Source organism: Rhipicephalus sanguineus, chromosome 7 (assembly GCF_013339695.2).
Source record: "Rhipicephalus sanguineus isolate Rsan-2018 chromosome 7, BIME_Rsan_1.4, whole genome shotgun sequence".
In the NCBI taxonomy this organism is placed as follows: Eukaryota; Metazoa; Arthropoda; class Arachnida; order Ixodida; family Ixodidae; genus Rhipicephalus; species Rhipicephalus sanguineus.
Genome location: NC_051182.1, coordinates 32453722 through 32471823, shown reverse-complemented (window position 1 = coordinate 32471823; position 18102 = coordinate 32453722). Strand labels below are relative to the sequence as shown.

The 18102-nt window shown below is 48.0% G+C and overlaps 1 protein-coding gene across 1 annotated transcript in view; it reads left to right on the top strand.

Moving 5' to 3' along the window:
• Positions 1–18102, top strand: part of LOC119398596 (retinal-specific phospholipid-transporting ATPase ABCA4-like) — a 99022-nt gene that overhangs the window by 17458 nt on the left and 63462 nt on the right. The window contains exons 7-9 of the mRNA XM_049417359.1: positions 5230–5482; positions 9140–9192; positions 16233–16674. Of these exons, the coding sequence (XP_049273316.1) occupies positions 5230–5482; positions 9140–9192; positions 16233–16674 (748 nt within the window). The remainder of the gene's footprint in view (positions 1–5229; positions 5483–9139; positions 9193–16232; positions 16675–18102) is intronic.

Genomic DNA, 18102 nt, shown 5'->3' with positions numbered 1-18102 from the left:
GTTATCTTTCGGATGTAACCTAGCGCTTCATACCCTTCCAATTGATTTCCTCCTTCATCTACCATATGTTGTTGCATTGTGACAGACTTCCTACCCAGCGCTTTTAGGTGGCTCCAAAATATCCTAGGCGCGGCCTTCTTCTTTTCGCGAATCTCTGTCATCCAGCGTTCACTTTCACCTTTAATTTTTGCATCGACTAACTTCTGCACAATAGATTTTCGCTCTAAATATATTTCCCATATTTGGTTGACTTCGTCCTGTGGCCGCTTCTCCTTTTTTGCCTGTCTGTGCTCCCGTGATGCCTCACGTCGCTTCTCGATCGCCTCCCGGATTTCTTTCTTCCACCAACTTTTTGGCTTTCTCTTTCCTTTCCAACAAATAGCTTTCTTCTCTTTTTCCATTTCTTTCGTGATTACATGTAGCAGCTCACTATACCTCCAGTCTTTGCCTGGTAGTTCGTCTACTTTTTCCTCGACTCTTGCGGCTATATTTGTTATTTGTTTGTCATTTAGATACAAGCTGCCAAACTTTTATTCTATGTTCTTATTTTCAGTTTTATATCCCATTTGTAATATTATGCGTTTATGATCACTACCCAAGCTGTTAATGCCTTCCTCGTCTATTCTCATCTCTCTAAGTTTGTCATATATTCCTTCTGTCATGAGACAATAATCAATGCTCGATTGCCTGTTTCCGACTTCGCACGTGATCTGACCCTCACACTTAGGCCCCACGTTAACTATCTCAAGACTATGCTGCTCGCAGAGATCTAGCAATAACTTGCCATTGGTGTCTGAATATCCGTCAAGGTCATGAATGTGAGCGTTCATGTCCCCTAGAAGGATTATTTCGGCATCATGACCAAATTATTTAATATCGGTGCTTATGCATTTCAATATCTCCAGATTCTTTTCTCTGCAGTTATTCCCCGTCCACAAGTAAGCTACACCTAGCCACGTTTTCTTTCCACCTACTGTGCCCGAGACCCACATGTGCTCCGAACACGTTTGTTTCACTCTACCCAATTTTGTTCTGCTATGAATTAGCATTCCAACACCCCCACCTCTCCTTTCTGATGTGATCCTGTTACATCCTTCTCAAATATAATTGTCAATATGTGGTGGCTCTTCCAAGTCTCTAAGGTGTGTTTCTGTAACCGCATAAACACCTATCTGTTCCTTGTTTAACTGTCCCTCAATCTCTAACCATTTTGCCTTTTTTCTGCCACCCTGCATGTTAATGTAACTAATTGCAACACGCGCCTTCTCCCTTCTTTTACCTTTTCTCTGGTTTTTCGCTATACTACCTTTCAAAGAATCCCCCTGGTTGTTTTCCTCGTTAGAAGCTACCCTGGGCACCGAAGGGCCCGCGTGCCCCCCCCCAAAAAAAATACTGCGCGTCCTGCCAGTCGCCAGCCCACCTCATGACCAAGCCTCTTATCGAAGTGAATTCTGTCTCTTTGGAAACCGCCCCACCTATGCACATCCCTGTTTATATCCACTACCTCGAAGCCCTTCTCTCGACTAATTCGCCATATCTATTTACGTCGACAACCGCTCTTTGCAAGTTGATATTTCTCACTGGTACTTCCGGTATGGTGCATACCACTATCTGCACCTGAGAGGAAATGGCGCGCATGTCATCGACCCCTTTCGCCAATGTGGTCGCTATTTCGGCTGATTCTTCATTCAAGACGTCGTTTAGACCTCCCGCGATTATCACGAGGTTACGTCCGTTAGCCTTAGTTGCGAGTTTTGCGCTAGCTTGTCTCATCACTGATCCCAGCCCATGTCCCGGGAACTTCCCTATTAAAACTCGTTTGTCGCCTCTCACCCTTTCCTTGACTGCTTCTGCGCATCTAACTAATAATAGCGAAAGTTGGGCTAGTTGGTGGTTCATGCTTGGGATGTAAAAACAGCGCAAAATATAGACAAGGACAGAGGAAGAGACGACACCGCGCTGAACTCGCAACTAAACTTTATTGGAAAGCACACACACATATATATCAAGCATTCGTCCCGGTCACGTGGCAAACCAAAGGCGTCTGCGCAGCATAGCAAACAAGGTACGAAACATGGCTAATCGTTGTGGACATCAACACGTGTGTAACAACCGAGATAAAAACAACAAAAACCTTCACACTCTCCAAAAACATGCGCGACCATCCATAACAAACTAATAATCAGTTTAACCTGGCAGCGCTGAACCCAGGTACCGAACCTTCTTTTCACCAAGGGCCGCAGACGGCTTACTTACACACCTTTCCCCCTCCCTTTCAATGAAAAAAGCCTCCATCACTTCCCTAGTGCATTTGTCCCGATGCCCAGACAAACAAGTGGCTTTGTCTGCCATAGGTTGGCAGCCACACTCCCTACAATGAGCTGGCAAGTGCAACCCGCCAGCTGCCGTGGCTAAGTGTTCCTTTAGTCTCACGTTAATGCACCGCCCGGTTTGTCCTATATAAACCCCCCCGCATGACAAAGGCAACTTATATACAACACTCGATTTACACTGAACATATCTATTTCTTCTCTTCTCCGGACAGAACGAGCAGGTCTTTCGTAAACCCGAACTTCTTTTATGCACGCGGGAGCAAATAGAGGACAACTTATTGGGAGCGGACATCACTACACGTACCCCATACCTACTGGCCGCATTTTTCAAGCAATGTGAAAACTTGTGCACGTAGGGTACCACAACCGGTTTCTTTTCATTGCGCACGCGCTCTGTTCTCCTGTGCGTATCACTTACGCCTTTAACCCACTTGATAAGCTTTTGACAACTCCTCAAGATTTCCGTATCAGGGTAGCCCGCCAACTTCAGCCTCTCAACCTGGCTCAGGAAACTTTCTTTCAACGCATGCGTGCACGTTTTCAGGAGCGCAGCCCGCAGCGCAGCATAAATAATGCCGGACTTCACTATCTTAGAATGGCCTGAGGTGAACGGCACATATATGTGTGTGTGCTTTCCAATAAAGTTTAGTTGCGAGTTCAGCGCGGTGTCGTCTCTTCCTCTGTCCTTGTCTATATTTTGCGCTGTTTTTACATCCCAAGCATCTAATTAAATTCGAGTCCCCGGCGATTATCACGTGCTCCGACCTTTCTGCTGGACTGTCCCGCACCTGGCCACTGCCTCGGTTACTAGCGCGTGCCACTGCTGTTTTGTCCCCTCCCCTTCCCAAAACTACTTCGCGGAAGGCGGAAGCTGGATCCTGTGACCCTTGCACCTGTCTTTTCCAAACCTGTTTCCCCCTTTGCGTCTACCACTGTGGGGGGATGGATGGATGGATGCTATGAGCGTCCCCTTTATAACGGGGCGGTGACATGTCTGCCACCAGGCTCGAAGGATAAAAAAAGAAAAAAAGAAAAAAACTTCCTTGTTTCATGTTGTCCTAATGCCTTATCTACATTGATTAAATCTATGTTATTATAAAAAAAATATAAGGATGGATGGATGCTATGAGCGTCCCCTTTATAACGGGGCGGTGACATGTCTGCCACCATGCTCGAAGAAAAAGGAAAAACTTCCTTGTTTCTATAATCTCTATGGGACAGCGCCATCTACTGAATGATAAGGGAGACGCGACGGCGGGGACACGCGCATGGAACGACGACCGACCAGGTGATGCTATAAGGAGCTTCGGCCCTAAAAGGGTTTGTACATACATACGGGAGGCCAAGTCAATAAAACCAATAATGAGATTATACTGGCGAGCGAGAATCTAAAAATTCATAGTCATTATTAGAGGCCGGATTTTTAGGCATTAAAAAAGTTCGTTTTAGGCGCCAAAAATAGGCGGGCAAAACAACGTTTTAGTCTTCCAAAATCGTAAATATAGGCACAATAAATTTTCACATAAATGCAAATGATTTCGAACGAAGACGTGCGCGACCTTTATCTACGACAGGAAAACAAAAATGTTATTGCTTAAGCGGGCACAAAGGCGCCAACAGGTGAACATAGCTGTGCAATTATGCTTTGTCTCGCTCGGTTCGCAGAACACGGTCTCTCCTGTGTTCTGCACGGTGAGTGAAGTGTCGACTGCCGAATCAACACACTCCTGGGTGTCTTTTCGGCGTGACTGAAAAGGGCAGAGCAGGAGCAGGTAGCCAGATCACTAAAAGACCAGAAGGAAGGGATTCCTCCTATTGGCCGAGTCGAATGCCCCTGACAGTGAACCACTGGCGTAGGCCAGGGAGGGGGGGGGGTATTCAAAGTTTCAACCCTTCCGCAAAACTTTTCCAGTTTTGCACGTGTATACATATATACACGTACATATAAAAACGCTCGCACGAACATACACGATGTATAGTTAACCCCTCCCCCCCCCCCCCCCCCTTCCGAAAAACATTTATGCCTACGCTACTGCAGTGATCACCTGACAAAGTAAATTACAAACAAAACAAAAGCCGTGTGCACATCCCATTTTTCTTTCTTTTTTTGCTCTTCACTCTCCTTTTCACTGACGGCTCTCCGCAGTCTCGCATTCGTCAACCGCTCACGCCATGTCAGTGCGGCGGCGAAAGCTCGCCGGCGTGTCCCACTTCATTGCTGCTAGCGGTTGTTTCCGGCAGTTTGTTGAACTAGAGGACTAGGTTGAGCCCCGTAGTTCCGGCCAGTCAGTGTTGCGCGGTAACATGAACAACGGCCTAAGACTGCACCCGGGAGCGAAACTTGAGGCTAAATAGTGTTCGTATAGGCGCCAATTTCTAAAATAGGCATTTATAGGCATTTGTAAGCATTTAGACACTAACCCCAAAAATAGGCATTTATAGGCACTATAAAAACACTATAAAAGTCATTTTTAGTCTCTAATTCATGCTCATATATCAAAGTGCGCGCGATAGGAGCGCAAGGAAAAAAATAGGCATTTGCCTAAAATCCGGTCTCTAGTCATTATTATGCAGTAAGACCGAGGGGACGCTGATACAAGCGTCACGTTCTCTTGATAAAGTACGCTTCAAGCAATTCACGTGCCAGTGAATCCCAACTCCTAGCAAGTAGGCGCGTGTTCCCAAAGCGCTGCACGCAGACACACGAAACAGCACTTTCTACCGTGACACCTCCGAGCGTCATCGCAGCGCGAGGGCATTGAATTTTCCACTTTCTGGCAGTGTGATGTACTGCAGGCCTTTAGTCATCGTGGCAGTTCAAAGTATGTTTTTTTTTTTTTTGCATTTGAACACCGTTACGACGATCCACGTTTATTGCATTCTGCAATGAACGCAGGCGTTGGATACAAGCTGACGTTGACCAAGGTGCCGGACGCGTTTCATCTACACGGCGTGATGTCTATCATACACAAGACAGCACACGAAGCTGTTGTGGATGACGACAAGCTGGAAGAAGTGTCCATCGCGCTGGGAACGCTGGATCAGCATCACTTCCCAGAAATGTTCAAGGCCCTCGAGAGCTCTCAGGAACAGCTCGGTATCGCAGGCATAGGAGTCACAGTTGCCTCGATGAAGGACGTCTACCTCAAGTGAGTTTTATGGAATGCGTGTCATGATGGATAAATAAGTGTGACATTGATTTAGTCAGGCATGAAGCTTAGGGGGCGCACGCAAAAAGGTTGCCTAGAGAGGCAGGTATATGCAAGAGACATATGCGACACTTAAACGAGGTTACCATGCCACCCCAGCAAACTTCGACACTTCGCTTTACAAGAGTAGATGTTGGGTTGTACATTTTACGGGCAGCAGTAATATCGTCACTATTTCTGCTGTACACTTGTACCATTCTGACTGTGAAATTCGCGCTCTCTTTCTTCAAATTTAACTGCTTTAATTCTGACCTCATTATTTTGTAGTGGTGGTCGATGGTGGCACGAATTTCACCGCGGACATAACACTGATACCAGTGGCGTTGCCAGGGCGGAAGAAGGGGGGAGGGGGATTACCCTTTCCGAAATTTTCGGAACACGCTTCCCCCTACCACGTTTCAACAAACAGCTCGTCTTTGGTACTAATCCAACTGTGAGGCAAGCTTTGGCAGTCCAGATCGGACTGAAATTCTTCGACACACATGTCCGAAATCTTAGCACCACCGTTTCGCCACCTCTACCTAGTGCGGACATTTGCCAGCGTGATGGTGCCGCTTGCCGCACCATTACGCGTATTTACATTAACTCATTTATCAACCAGTCATAAAATGCGCTGATTTGGTGTGCCGTTCATCCATGTTAAACGCTACTTCTTACAGCACCACATTTTAATGACCAATATTAAATTCAACGAACAAAACTCACCACCTTTTTAAAAGTCGTGTTGATTTCACGACATGAACAACGTGCAGCAGCAGTTGATGCCGTTTAACGTGCGGAGGCCTCAGTAACAATGGTTGAGGACTCTTCGGGATCTTCGAATCCGTGAGAAGCTGGTACACAACCAGCGCTTAATTTGCTACCGCGCCTTCTGCTAACTGCTCGCTCCTCAGCAATCTTGAGCTGAATCGCGCTCTAGGGGAAGGTGTCATTGTACAGGCTGTGAGTTTTTTACTGTCATACTGTTGACCCTCACTTGAGGGTCATTACAGGGAAGGTGTCAGTAAGTGAATTGCGCAATAACATATGTGAAGAGCTCGTCTGAGATGACACATCTTGAAATACCATTCTAATAGAACACTTATAGTAAAAACACTGCTACATACGTTTGTAGCTATTAACATCGGTTACGTAACTTATAGAGCCTATTAACTTATGGACATTTTAAATAAAAACGCTATATAAAAAGTTATGCACAATAACACTAATAAAGCAAGCAGTTTGACCAAGATGCGTATCTAGAGCAACCTCAAAATCAGTCAAAGATATATTTTTTGTACCACATTATTTGGTAGTTCATTCCACAATTTATAGCGTCAGGAAAGAAGGAAAGCGAAATACGTTTGTTCGAGCTATTACTATTGGTTGCATGAATGTACTGCGTGTTGTTCTGGGCAACCTGGACTCGGAAGTTCCATTCCTCAATTGCCCGAGTAGAGCACAGCTATAACATTTAGTTTGTGGTAACCTATTTAGAGAGGAATGCCTTGACCGTTTGACGCGTGTGCGTCCTCGTGCCCTTTTATTTATTAAACAGACATTTTTACCTTTGAAGAGGCCGCGTTTTCGAGCATATTATGACTCGATCTTAAATGCCCAGCTCAACACGCCTGAGGCTTCCTGTAACGTCTTTGAAAGTAGGGGAAGCCCGCCTATCAAAAAAATTGGCCGCGTATCTGCGTGCTCCGCTGCAAATGCCGTGTAAAGGCGACAGAGAAGGCGCTGCGTCTACGCTGTGTTAGAGTTACTGTATATGCTACTTTTAGGTAGCAGAGTTGCGCATAGGTCTGGCTAGCAACCACAGCTATGCGGTAAAGTCGCTCTCCGTTTTTGCAGGCGACATGCCTACAGTGTCGCCGATTAGCATGCCTGGCGTGTCGAAGACCGGCGATAAACATTGGCTGTCGTATACTCGTGTTAATTCGGTTCGCTGCAGCGACGGCGTCGAGAAGTACAAAAATTGGTCCGAGTATCGGCTTCTCCGCAATGCATGGTTGCTAGCGGCGCTTGGAAGACAGATGCGCAACTCTGCTACTTAAAGGTAGCATATACACTAACTCTACGCTGCGTGAGATATGGACGCCATCTGGCAATACATCGGGAAACATGAGCTTGTGCAGAGGGTTTCCTTCCTCCGTGGCAGAGGGCGTTCGTCGGCGCGCATAGCATGGCATTTTCAGCACAGCCGCAGCCACAACTTAAGCAACTACTGTCTTCAGAATTATGTATCTCTGTATTTTCTATTAAAGGAACACACCACCTGATACCTAGTGATGTCGCGCCTCAGATATGCGTAATATTTACTTTTTGATCGACAACGTTCACAAGTATGAACAGCCGTACCAGTTCAAGATGGGTGGGCGGTAAGCAAGTGGTTCACCTTTGGCCGGGTGGCTGAATCGGGTGACAGACAGACAAACAGAAAGACAGACAGACAGAGACAGACAGACAGACCAAAATTTCTGCGTTTAAGTTCCCCAAGAAAGACTATCGTCTTTAAAAAACAGGAATAGTGAGTGACCGATAAAGGAATGGGACCCCTGTCCCTCAGAATAACAGCGTAACACCATAAGTTCGCAATCGCATGCACCTTGTTCTCATGCTAAGGTACACCGTTAAAACGCCTGGAGCGTGTACCCACGCACCTTTTGGTGGCGTTATATCTCTTGTGACAGGGACCACTCCGAAACGGTGTGTTGTGCCTTTGGGATTGGTCCATATTCTCTCTTAGCTACATTCAAAGAGAGTCAAGTTTTCCTGTAATGTTATATAAATCAATGAGCGCACTCATTAGTCGTCCAACCAAAATATGCGGTCATCGTACTTTATCCAGCTTAAGCGGGTGTCATCATTTATTATAGACCTCACTAGCAACGGAAGTTAGAGAATCTGCTTCACTAATTCGTTCTCATGAAGTCGCTTGAGTTGGATAGATCCATGTGGTTAAGGTAATGTAGGTGGAGTGAAGGTCTGATAAAGTCAGCGCTTTTGTCACGATTAACCTAAGTGCTGCCACATGTCACGTTTATTGCGAGAAAACGTTTATGGCAGTATGTTGTCTAACATTTTTTTAAATGTTTGCTGTTTGTGTTTTGAGCATTGGACAGGCGATGACATATCTATGCAAGTTACGCAATTACAGGTCCGTGCAGCCTTCTCTTGAGAATAACGGAGTGCACAACAGCGCGAGTATCCTTCACTAATACATAATGTTAGCATTTAGATATTTATGCTGTTATATTGAAAACGCTTCTCGCTCCTCGGGAGTGCTGACAGTTCTTCCAGTAGTACTGACTCATGGATAACAGCTAAGAAATGAGCCAATAGTCGCTGTGGTGTAAAAAAAAGCAGTGCCTCTATAGCGTAGTCACGTGTGTTGCAATGCTGGTGTCTTGTCGACTGGATGACGTAGGGCTTCGGCGAGAGGGTTACTCAGGCGTGTGAGCGTTCTCATAAGGAGGGTATTTTCCACGAGTGAATATAAACTGGCCGTTCTTCAAAGATGTACAATTGATTCCTCAATATAGTTTCAACTACATCCACGTGATAATGTCTGTTATCCCCATAATCTCCTCATTGATTATTATTTTTTCACAGGATAAACATGGACTGGGCACCTGGAGGAAAGGAGCGAGAAAAGCCAGTAGAAGGTTTGTGACGTACAAACAGCCTTGAAACACAATGTTGTCTGTCAGCATTTATACAGCCATCTGTCACAGAAATCTGTTCGTTTGCCTGAGATTGAGATAATGCCGTAATATGTTGTTGTATTCTACTAATTTGTATTTTTGGTAACATTCCCATGGCTAAAAAAATTTTAATGTTCGGGCATGAACTAGACATGAGCGTCAACGATGTATATATTTGCAGATAGACTCTGTGTGCTTTGTCTCGGTGAGTATCGCCATTTCTTGAAGATTCTAAAAATTAGAGCAAGTACGGAATCTCTTTTCAACACCAACGATGCTACTCGTGCAATATTCTCAACACTCTTACGAGGCATGCTCGGGTAATATGTTCTCCTTAAGCTTATTTTTGTTTTGAATGGTTAACAATCTTCACTCATTCTAACATTATCGGCACTCCGAATAACTCAGCATCAAAAGAAACGTGAAAATGATAACTCATAAAAGTTACTGTAATTTTAGAAATGGATGGATGAAAAGTAGTGATGCAGAACTATCGATGGTACTATCGATACTATCGATAGCTGAGTTACTATCGAACTATCGATGGTGAATAATACTATCGATAGCGCTATCGATAGTAAAAATTCGATGGTACTATCGATAGTATAAACTCAACAGCACGGACTCACTGCAGAATAAACTTGGTTCGCCGCGCGCGTGGTACATAGTGGAGCCGGAGGAGCATGCTGAAGGGAGAGAAAGTTGACATGCTTGTGTTCATCACCAGAGTGCTTTGCTGACACATGATAATAAAGTCAAACTGTTCAGCTGTAGCGGAAAGGAAGCCTTTACATGTGGTGGGACTGCGCGGCTTCAGATTAATATTGCATTTTATGATTTCAAAATAAAACAAATATCTGGAAGTTAATTGTAAGGTGTAACGGGTTGCTTTTGGATACGAATTTATTAATGGCTATATTCCGCCATTTTCACTGCGGAAATAATTAATTTCTCTGCCAAAAATTGCTCATAAATTAAGCGAAGCTGGCTGTAGACTATCGCAAATATTTTGGCAATATGGCCGGCCAGCAACCGCATCATTATTCACACCACTATCTATAGTATTGCCACGTGGTTGTGATGCTGAAGAAGGCTGCAGCAAGAATGGGAAATACGGAGCTGTTTATTTGGGCGAACTTGTGCCCAGAAAATCAACTAAAAATACAAGCGATACACGCTGCGCACTGATAGCGGTGGGGGCAATCGTCAGCCGATCAGTAATCTGATCATCGGTGGAACGCGTTGTCCTTTATACACCGTCATCAAACCTACCAGAGTTATCACTGGTGCTCGCGTAAGCTCTCGAATAAACTTGACTATTCGCGTCCGGCGCGTAATCTTAACAGAATGATCTCAAACAATTGTGAAATTTCTCAAACATTACCGCGCGGTCTGCGTCAAACGTTGCTAACAGTCTTTGTGGGTGAAACCCGAATACGTCAAAACGAAGCAATAAACACGGGTGGCAGTAATATCGCTATAGTAATATTAACGGTGGTACCACCGATTGCACTATCGATAGTTTGTCGATAGTAGCACTATCGATAGTTTGTTTACTCTATCGATAGTTTCAGAAAAACTATCGATACTATCGATAGTCAATTTATCGATAGTTCTGCATCACTAATGAAAAGTCCTTTATTTTGAAATAAGGAGGCGCAGGTCCTCTGTGGGGATAGGCGGGACTTTGCCAGACTGCGATAATCGTTTACAGTGTCCTAGGGGATCCGCTTGTTTAAGTAGCACTGGGGCGGTGAGTGGTCAGTACTGTGGGTTGTCAGTCCCCCTAAGCCACCATGAACAGGCCGCTCTGATTTCCAGGTAATATTATAGTGCACGTGGAATCAACCAAAATCACTGCAATATGATTGGTTGTTAGATTGAGTTACGCAGAGTAAAAACGTCGGTCTATCGCTTGCCTATGTCGTAGCCCTTCTGTCTTGTCATTTTGTTTCCGCGCTACGAATATTCATAATGCCAACTATCCCGATCATCTAACATTGTAGGGTGAGTGCGCTTTCCCTTAGCATATACATTGCTGCTAGTATAGACATACCGTGAATACGTGTGACATACGTCCGTCGCATCGGTTCTTTGTCGGTGAAATACCAGGCCGTGTCATGTGCAACCTCCCGCTTTCGTGTGGGAAGCAATACATTGGGCCTACCGGGAGTGCCTCAATAACCCGCTGCGAGAACACCGCAATAACGTCAGAAATGGCACCGGTGGTTTCTTGTCGATTCATGTCTAGGGATTGTGGCGGTCAATTGTCAACTGCAGCCCAACTTTACGTTGGGCTGCGGACTAGTCAAGCCACCTATCAGCAGTTTTTTTAGGGGTAAGGCTCCTTAGGATGTGGGTCGTTCCCTCCTCTGTAGTATGTATGTAGCCAGCTCTAGTTTAACGAATTGGTCACTATATGGCGTTTCATGTACTTCTTAGAGCTCTAGTTTAATGAATTACTCACTAGATGGCGTTTCATGTATTTCTTAGAGTTGCTGTTTAAAGATGACAGATGGCGCTTGTATAATGCGAATGGCGCATGTAATTGGATGCCTGCGATCGTAAAAGGCGCTCGCTCTTGGCGCGCCTTCTCTTTCGCTCGGAGTCGCCGGATGGAGGCAGACAAGGCGCTCGCTCTTGGCGCGCCTTCTGTTTCGCTCGGAGTCGCCGGATGGAGGCAGACAAGGCGCTCGCTCTTGGCGCGCCTTCTGTTTCGCTCGGAGTCGCCGGATGGAGGCAGACAAGGCGCTCGCTCTTGGCGCGCCTTCTGTTTCGCTCGGAGTCGCCGGATGGAGGCAGACAAGGCGCTCGCTCTTGGCGCGCCTTCTCTTTCGCTCGGAGTCGCCGGATGGAGGCAGACAAGGCGCTCGCTCTTGGCGCGCTTTCTCTTTCGCACGGAGTCACCGGATGGAGGCAAAGCGCTCGCTCTTGGCGCGCTTTCTCTTTCGCTCGGAGTCGCCGGATGGAGGCAGACAAGGCGCTCGCTCTTCGCGCTCTTTCTCTTTCGCTCGGAGTCGCCGGATGGAGGCAGACAAGGCGCTCGCTCTTGGCGCGCCTTCTGTTTCGCTCGGAGTCGCCGGATGGAGGCAGACAAGGCGCTCGCTCTTGGCGCGCCTTCTGTTTCGCTCGGAGTCGCCGGATGGAGGCAGACAAGGCGCTCGCTCTTGGCGCGCCTTCTCTTTCGCTCGGAGTCGCCGGATGGAGGCAGACAAGGCGCTCGCTCTTGGCGCGCTTTCTCTTTCGCACGGAGTCACCGGATGGAGGCAAAGCGCTCGCTCTTGGCGCGCTTTCTCTTTCGCTCGGAGTCGCCGGATGGAGGCAGACAAGGCGCTCGCTCTTGGCGCGCCTTCTGTTTCGCTCGGAGTCGCCGGATGGAGGCAGACAAGGCGCTCGCTCTTGGCGCGCCTTCTCTTTCGCTCGGAGTCGCCGGATGGAGGCAGACAAGGCGCTCGCTCTTGGCGCGCTTTCTCTTTCGCACGGAGTCACCGGATGGAGGCAAAGCGCTCGCTCTTGGCGCGCTTTCTCTTTCGCTCGGAGTCGCCGGATGGAGGCAGACAAGGCGCTCGCTCTTGGCGCGCCTTCTGTTTCGCTCGGAGTCGCCGGATGGAGGCAGACAAGGCGCTCGCTCTTGGCGCGCCTTCTCTTTCGCTCGGAGTCGCCGGATGGAGGCAGACAAGGCGCTCTTGGCGCGCTTTCTGTTTCGCTCGGAGTCGCCGGATGGAGGCAGACAAGGCGCTCGCTCTTGGCGCGCCTTCTGTTTCGCTCGGAGTCGCCGGATGGAGGCAGACAAGGCGCTCGCTCTTGGCGCGCCTTCTGTTTCGCTCGGAGTCGCCGGATGGAGGCAGACAAGGCGCTCGCTCTTGGCGCGCCTTCTCTTTCGCTCGGAGTCGCCGGATGGAGGCAGACAAGGCGCTCGCTCTTGGCGCGCTTTCTCTTTCGCACGGAGTCACCGGATGGAGGCAAAGCGCTCGCTCTTGGCGCGCTTTCTCTTTCGCTCGGAGTCGCCGGATGGAGGCAGACAAGGCGCTCGCTCTTCGCGCTCTTTCTCTTTCGCTCGGAGTCGCCGGATGGAGGCAGACAAGGCGCTCGCTCTTGGCGCGCTTTCTCTTTCGCTCGGAGTCGCCGGATGGAGGCAGACAAGGCGCTCGCTCTTGGCGCGCTTTCTCTTTCGCTCGGAGTCGCCGGATGGACGCAGACAAGGCGCTCGCTCTTGGCGCGCTTTCTCTTTCGCTCGGAGTCGCCGGATGGAGGCAGACAAGGCGCTCGCTCTTGGCGCGCTTTCTCTTTCGCTCGGAGTCGCCGGATGGAGGCAAAGCGCTCGCTCTTGGCGCGCTTTCTTTTTCGCTCGGAGTCGCCGGATGGACGCAGACAAGGCGCTCGCTCTTGGCGCGCTTTCTCTTTCGCTCGGAGTCGCCGGATGGAGGCAAAGCGCTCGCTCTTGGCGCGCTTTCTCTTTCGCTCGGAGTCGCCGGATGGAGGCAGACAAGGCGCTTGCTCTTGGCGCTCTTTCTCTTTCGTTCGGGAGCGGACACTTTCCCTGCATTTCACCGATCACAAAGCGGTGATAATTAAGGGACCACGTAAACCAACAGTACAATAAAAGTTTGATGTTTAATATATACAGGGTGTTTCACACTCTTTATACGATGTACTGGGCGAATTTCACGGAAGAGTTTCATGGTTTACCGATGATTCCCTCCGGAGCTTCGCCCCATTCATCATCATTCATCCCGTGGATATGCTGTGATTTTTTTTTCCGTTGTCCTCCATCTGTAATGTTGTACGCGGTGGAAATAAAGATTCGATTTGATTTCATTTGAACCTAAATTTATCTTTACACGATTCTGTCCCGTGGCAGGGCGCAGCTGGTTCGCGAAATCACTTTGGCTGAGACGATTGCAAAATTGGCTGATACGTATGTTAGTTCACCTTCACTGGCTTTCCTCGCCCAAGAATTGATCTTCTTGGCAGAGGCATCATCTGTCTCGTAATTGTTGTTTTATTCAATGTACACGCATGCGCAGTGTATGCTGCATAAATATGCCACCTGGTGTTTTGAGCCAGCATGCCGTGGCAATATATAACTATGTGCAGGAATGCGTAGTCTATAATGCGTCAGTATATAAACAGGTTCAGTGGTACAACAAATTTAGTTGAAAGTTCGCGCTGGGCTTGCTTTCTTCTCTGTTGTCCGTGTCTTTTTTTTAACACGAAAGTGTTTTATGCCGGGGTCCACCAAGACTTCAGTGACGTATTTCCGTCACGGAAATGACGTCGAAAAAATATATACGATCAGATGGCAAAGAAAAAAAGGTACCGTCAACGGGCATCGAACCCACGACCGCTCGGTCCGCAACAACAGATGCCGGGCACGCTATCCACTGCGCCACGGTCACAGACTCTGGAGGCTTTACAAACGCGCCTTTTATATCTACCACTCTCCCGGTTGGCGGGTTGGCGTGGACCTCTGGGAGTGGTAAGATAAAGTAATTCGTCATTGCTGCGGCCTCCGCGACTAGCACCTGCAACGCGTTACGCGTCTGTCCCGTTCGGCGCGTTTTCAATAGAAGTTGAATTTTGTCAATGCCTTGACACACCGCGAGGTGGCGATCTTTGCCCAAGCGTAGTAAAAGTGTCGGCCTCGCTCATAGCTACCCTATCATAGCATCACGCTAATACAAACCAAAAATAGCTCTGCGACGCGCGCCTGCCTCACCTGGCTGTAACACCGCGTTCCACGCTCACGCGCTCGCCCCGAGAAAAATCGCGGCCGGGCTAGCGAGGCGGCACGACGCGCTTTGAGTTTTCCTCTAGTCCGACCGGGTTGTTCAATCACATTTCAATATGCCGCGGGATTGCGACCAAGTTCTGCGTCCAATATGCGACGCTCTTCTGGCTATCACACCACGTTCTCTGATTACGCTTTCACAGTTAACTACTACAGCTACCACAAGGGTTTGTTTAATCATTTAACATGGACGTTAGTCGTAGGGATGAAGATGTACCACCAATCATCAAAGTGGGTGCATACACGTTAAACGGTGCCATTAGCTGCCAGACATCAATATACATTGTGCCAACTCTCTTATATCAATGTACAGTAAGCATTCAGGTACTTCTGTAAGGGCACGCTTTACTTTCGTGTTATTCCGATTCCTATGACGGAGGGATCAACCATGTTTTTTTCTTTTTTTTCCGCAATCGCACTGGATTGCCAACTAGGCCAGAATCATTGCTCTCATTAACTTCCTATCACCATTGCGAACTGTGCTCTCGAGAAGCGGCCTTCAGAAGGACATCCCGAGTGATATACCAGCTGCTAGCTAGCTAGCTAGTTAGGGCATGGGTGTTCTGTAATCTAATCAGTAACACATCGGCCCAGTGGCTTCACTGTTACAAGGCAAATCGTAATGCAGGGCCAACGAAGTTGCAGGTCAAATCGTAATGTGCGGGTGGATAAGATTGAAAGGATTCACAAACGAACTTTTTAACTGCACACGTTAAAACTGTGAAATTTAGGAGTCATGGACCAATACCTGGTAGGCGGAATTCCTTAGACTATCACCAATACTGAAGCATGCATGTCCAATATGCGCTAGAACAATATTCGCGTCCTTGTTAACAAATTAGACCTGGTAAACGCTTACAACCCCCCCCCCCCCCCAAAGATCCTTACTGGCAATTCTGTAAAATATTTAAATGTCCTGGGAGCCTTGGTAGCCCTTGGCACGCTGCTGAAGCTATATCGAGATGCTCCAGTGTGTCTGCGACATGCATGGCGATGAGTCTACTGATATTGATGGCAGATATGATTTTTCTCCCGCATGTTACCCATTCATTTGCGGTGACTCCGCACGGCCGCCACCGACAGATGGCACGACGTGCACCTCTCCTGTAGAGTCACTGTTTACAGCAACTCTGCTCTTCCGAAATCCTAGTCACGAGAGAGGGGTAGGCACCAGTTACTCATCTTGCCCGTTACTGCACCTTTCTTACAGAAAAGGACATCGAAGCCGTTAGCAAGCCAATCAGAAAACGGCGCGGGATGACACGAACGTTCGGCGCCCTGTTTGCCAAGCGGCGCCTAAGCCTCCTGCGTAGCTGGGATCTCTACTTCATGTTCTGCCTGGTGCCGCTCGCATTGTTGGCCTATCTTACGCTGACCACTTCGTCAGTGAGCGTAACGAAGTCATCACACGTGGAAAGCAAGTCCCTCGATGTCCCGATTAGTCTGGGAGACCACTTTCCGAAGTCCGTGGTCGTGATTGGCGAGTCCCCAGCCACCAACGTAAGCCAACAACTGAGGCTACTTGTGGAGTCCGAACGCTGCAGCATGCGTTCTACAGAGGACGTGGGGAAAGAGTTACGGGAGATGTTCGAGGCCGACTTCCCGAGCTACATCAAAACATACCCGATGACCGTGGCTTTCGAGTCGAACGTGTGAGTGTTTGGGCTCAATTTATGCATTCGTGGGATGTGTAATTGAACTTGAAGCGTTTCTGTGCTGAGCTGAGCCAGTTAGTGCGGGTTCATTTCCCCTACACGGCGCGTACAGATAACAGACGTATGGTAGACGATCAGTGGTGCGATCCTATACGCATTCCAAATAAGCACGGAGGCGTGGCCTTACATCCTGCCGCACATGAATGGCCAATGTGAACCGCGCCAGACGTCACGGCCCTGCATTGACCAATCGCGTGCGGCTGGATGTAACGCCACGCCTCCGTGCTTCTTTTGGAACGCGTACAAGATCGCACTACAGAATGGCAAAACCACTCACTTAGGTGTCCGGCAGCAGCACTCACACGTCTGCGTTCGCGTGCCTCCTGTATAGACCGAATGATTATGAAACGGCGCAACGAAAAGACACCAAACGCCGACAGTGAAGAAGACACGAAGATAAGCGCCGCACTCTCAGCTAATCTTTATTCACTTCGACACACACTTTTACACCCACGCGTGGTCATGCACAGGATAAAAACACGAAGGAAACAGATTTTATCTATCAGTGGTACTGATAGACCGAATGGATGGATGGATGGATGGATGCTATGAGCGTCCCCTTTATAACGGGGCGGTGACCTGTGCCACCAAACTCAAGAAAAAAAAAACAATCTTTTGTTTTAAGTCGGCCTAATGCCTTGTGTACCGGATGGATGGATGAATGCTGTGAGCGTCCCCTTTATAACGGGGCCACACGTATACCTGGGTGAATATCGCCACATTCAATCAGTACATGTCCCATCGTTTCCTTAGTTCCCCCGCAGCATGTACATTGTTCTTCTTCGTTACTGAATCTCGCTTTATAACTACGCGTTCTAAGGCAGCCCGACTTTGCTTCAAACAGTAAAGCGCTTCCCCTTGAATTATCATAAAACCTTTCCCTCCTTATTTCGTTTTTTCCTTTTCGGTAGTTACTCAGAGCCGGCTTCTTTTCCATCGCTGTCATCCAATAAGTCATCTCCGCCTCTCTGACCTTCCGCTTAATGCTCCTTTTTGCCATATCGCCCGCACTGCCAGCCGTATATTTACTGGTGAGCCTCCTAGTTCTTTTTCTCCACTGCGTGTCAACGCTTTTTCTATACAAATACCTGAAAACCTTCTCTGCCCATCTACTCTTCTTCATTTTCCTCAGCCTCTCTTCGAATCTCATTTTGCTCTGCGCTTCCCTCACTTCAAAGCCTGTCCATCCCATATCACCCTTTACCGCCTCATTTGTCGTCTTCCCGTGAGCGCCCAACGCGAGGCGGCCCACCGTCCTTTGATTTACATCCATTCCTGATTGCACCTCTGACTTCATGCACACCACTGAGTTCCCAAATGTAAGCCCCGGAACCATCACACCCTTCCACAGCCCTCGAAGCACCT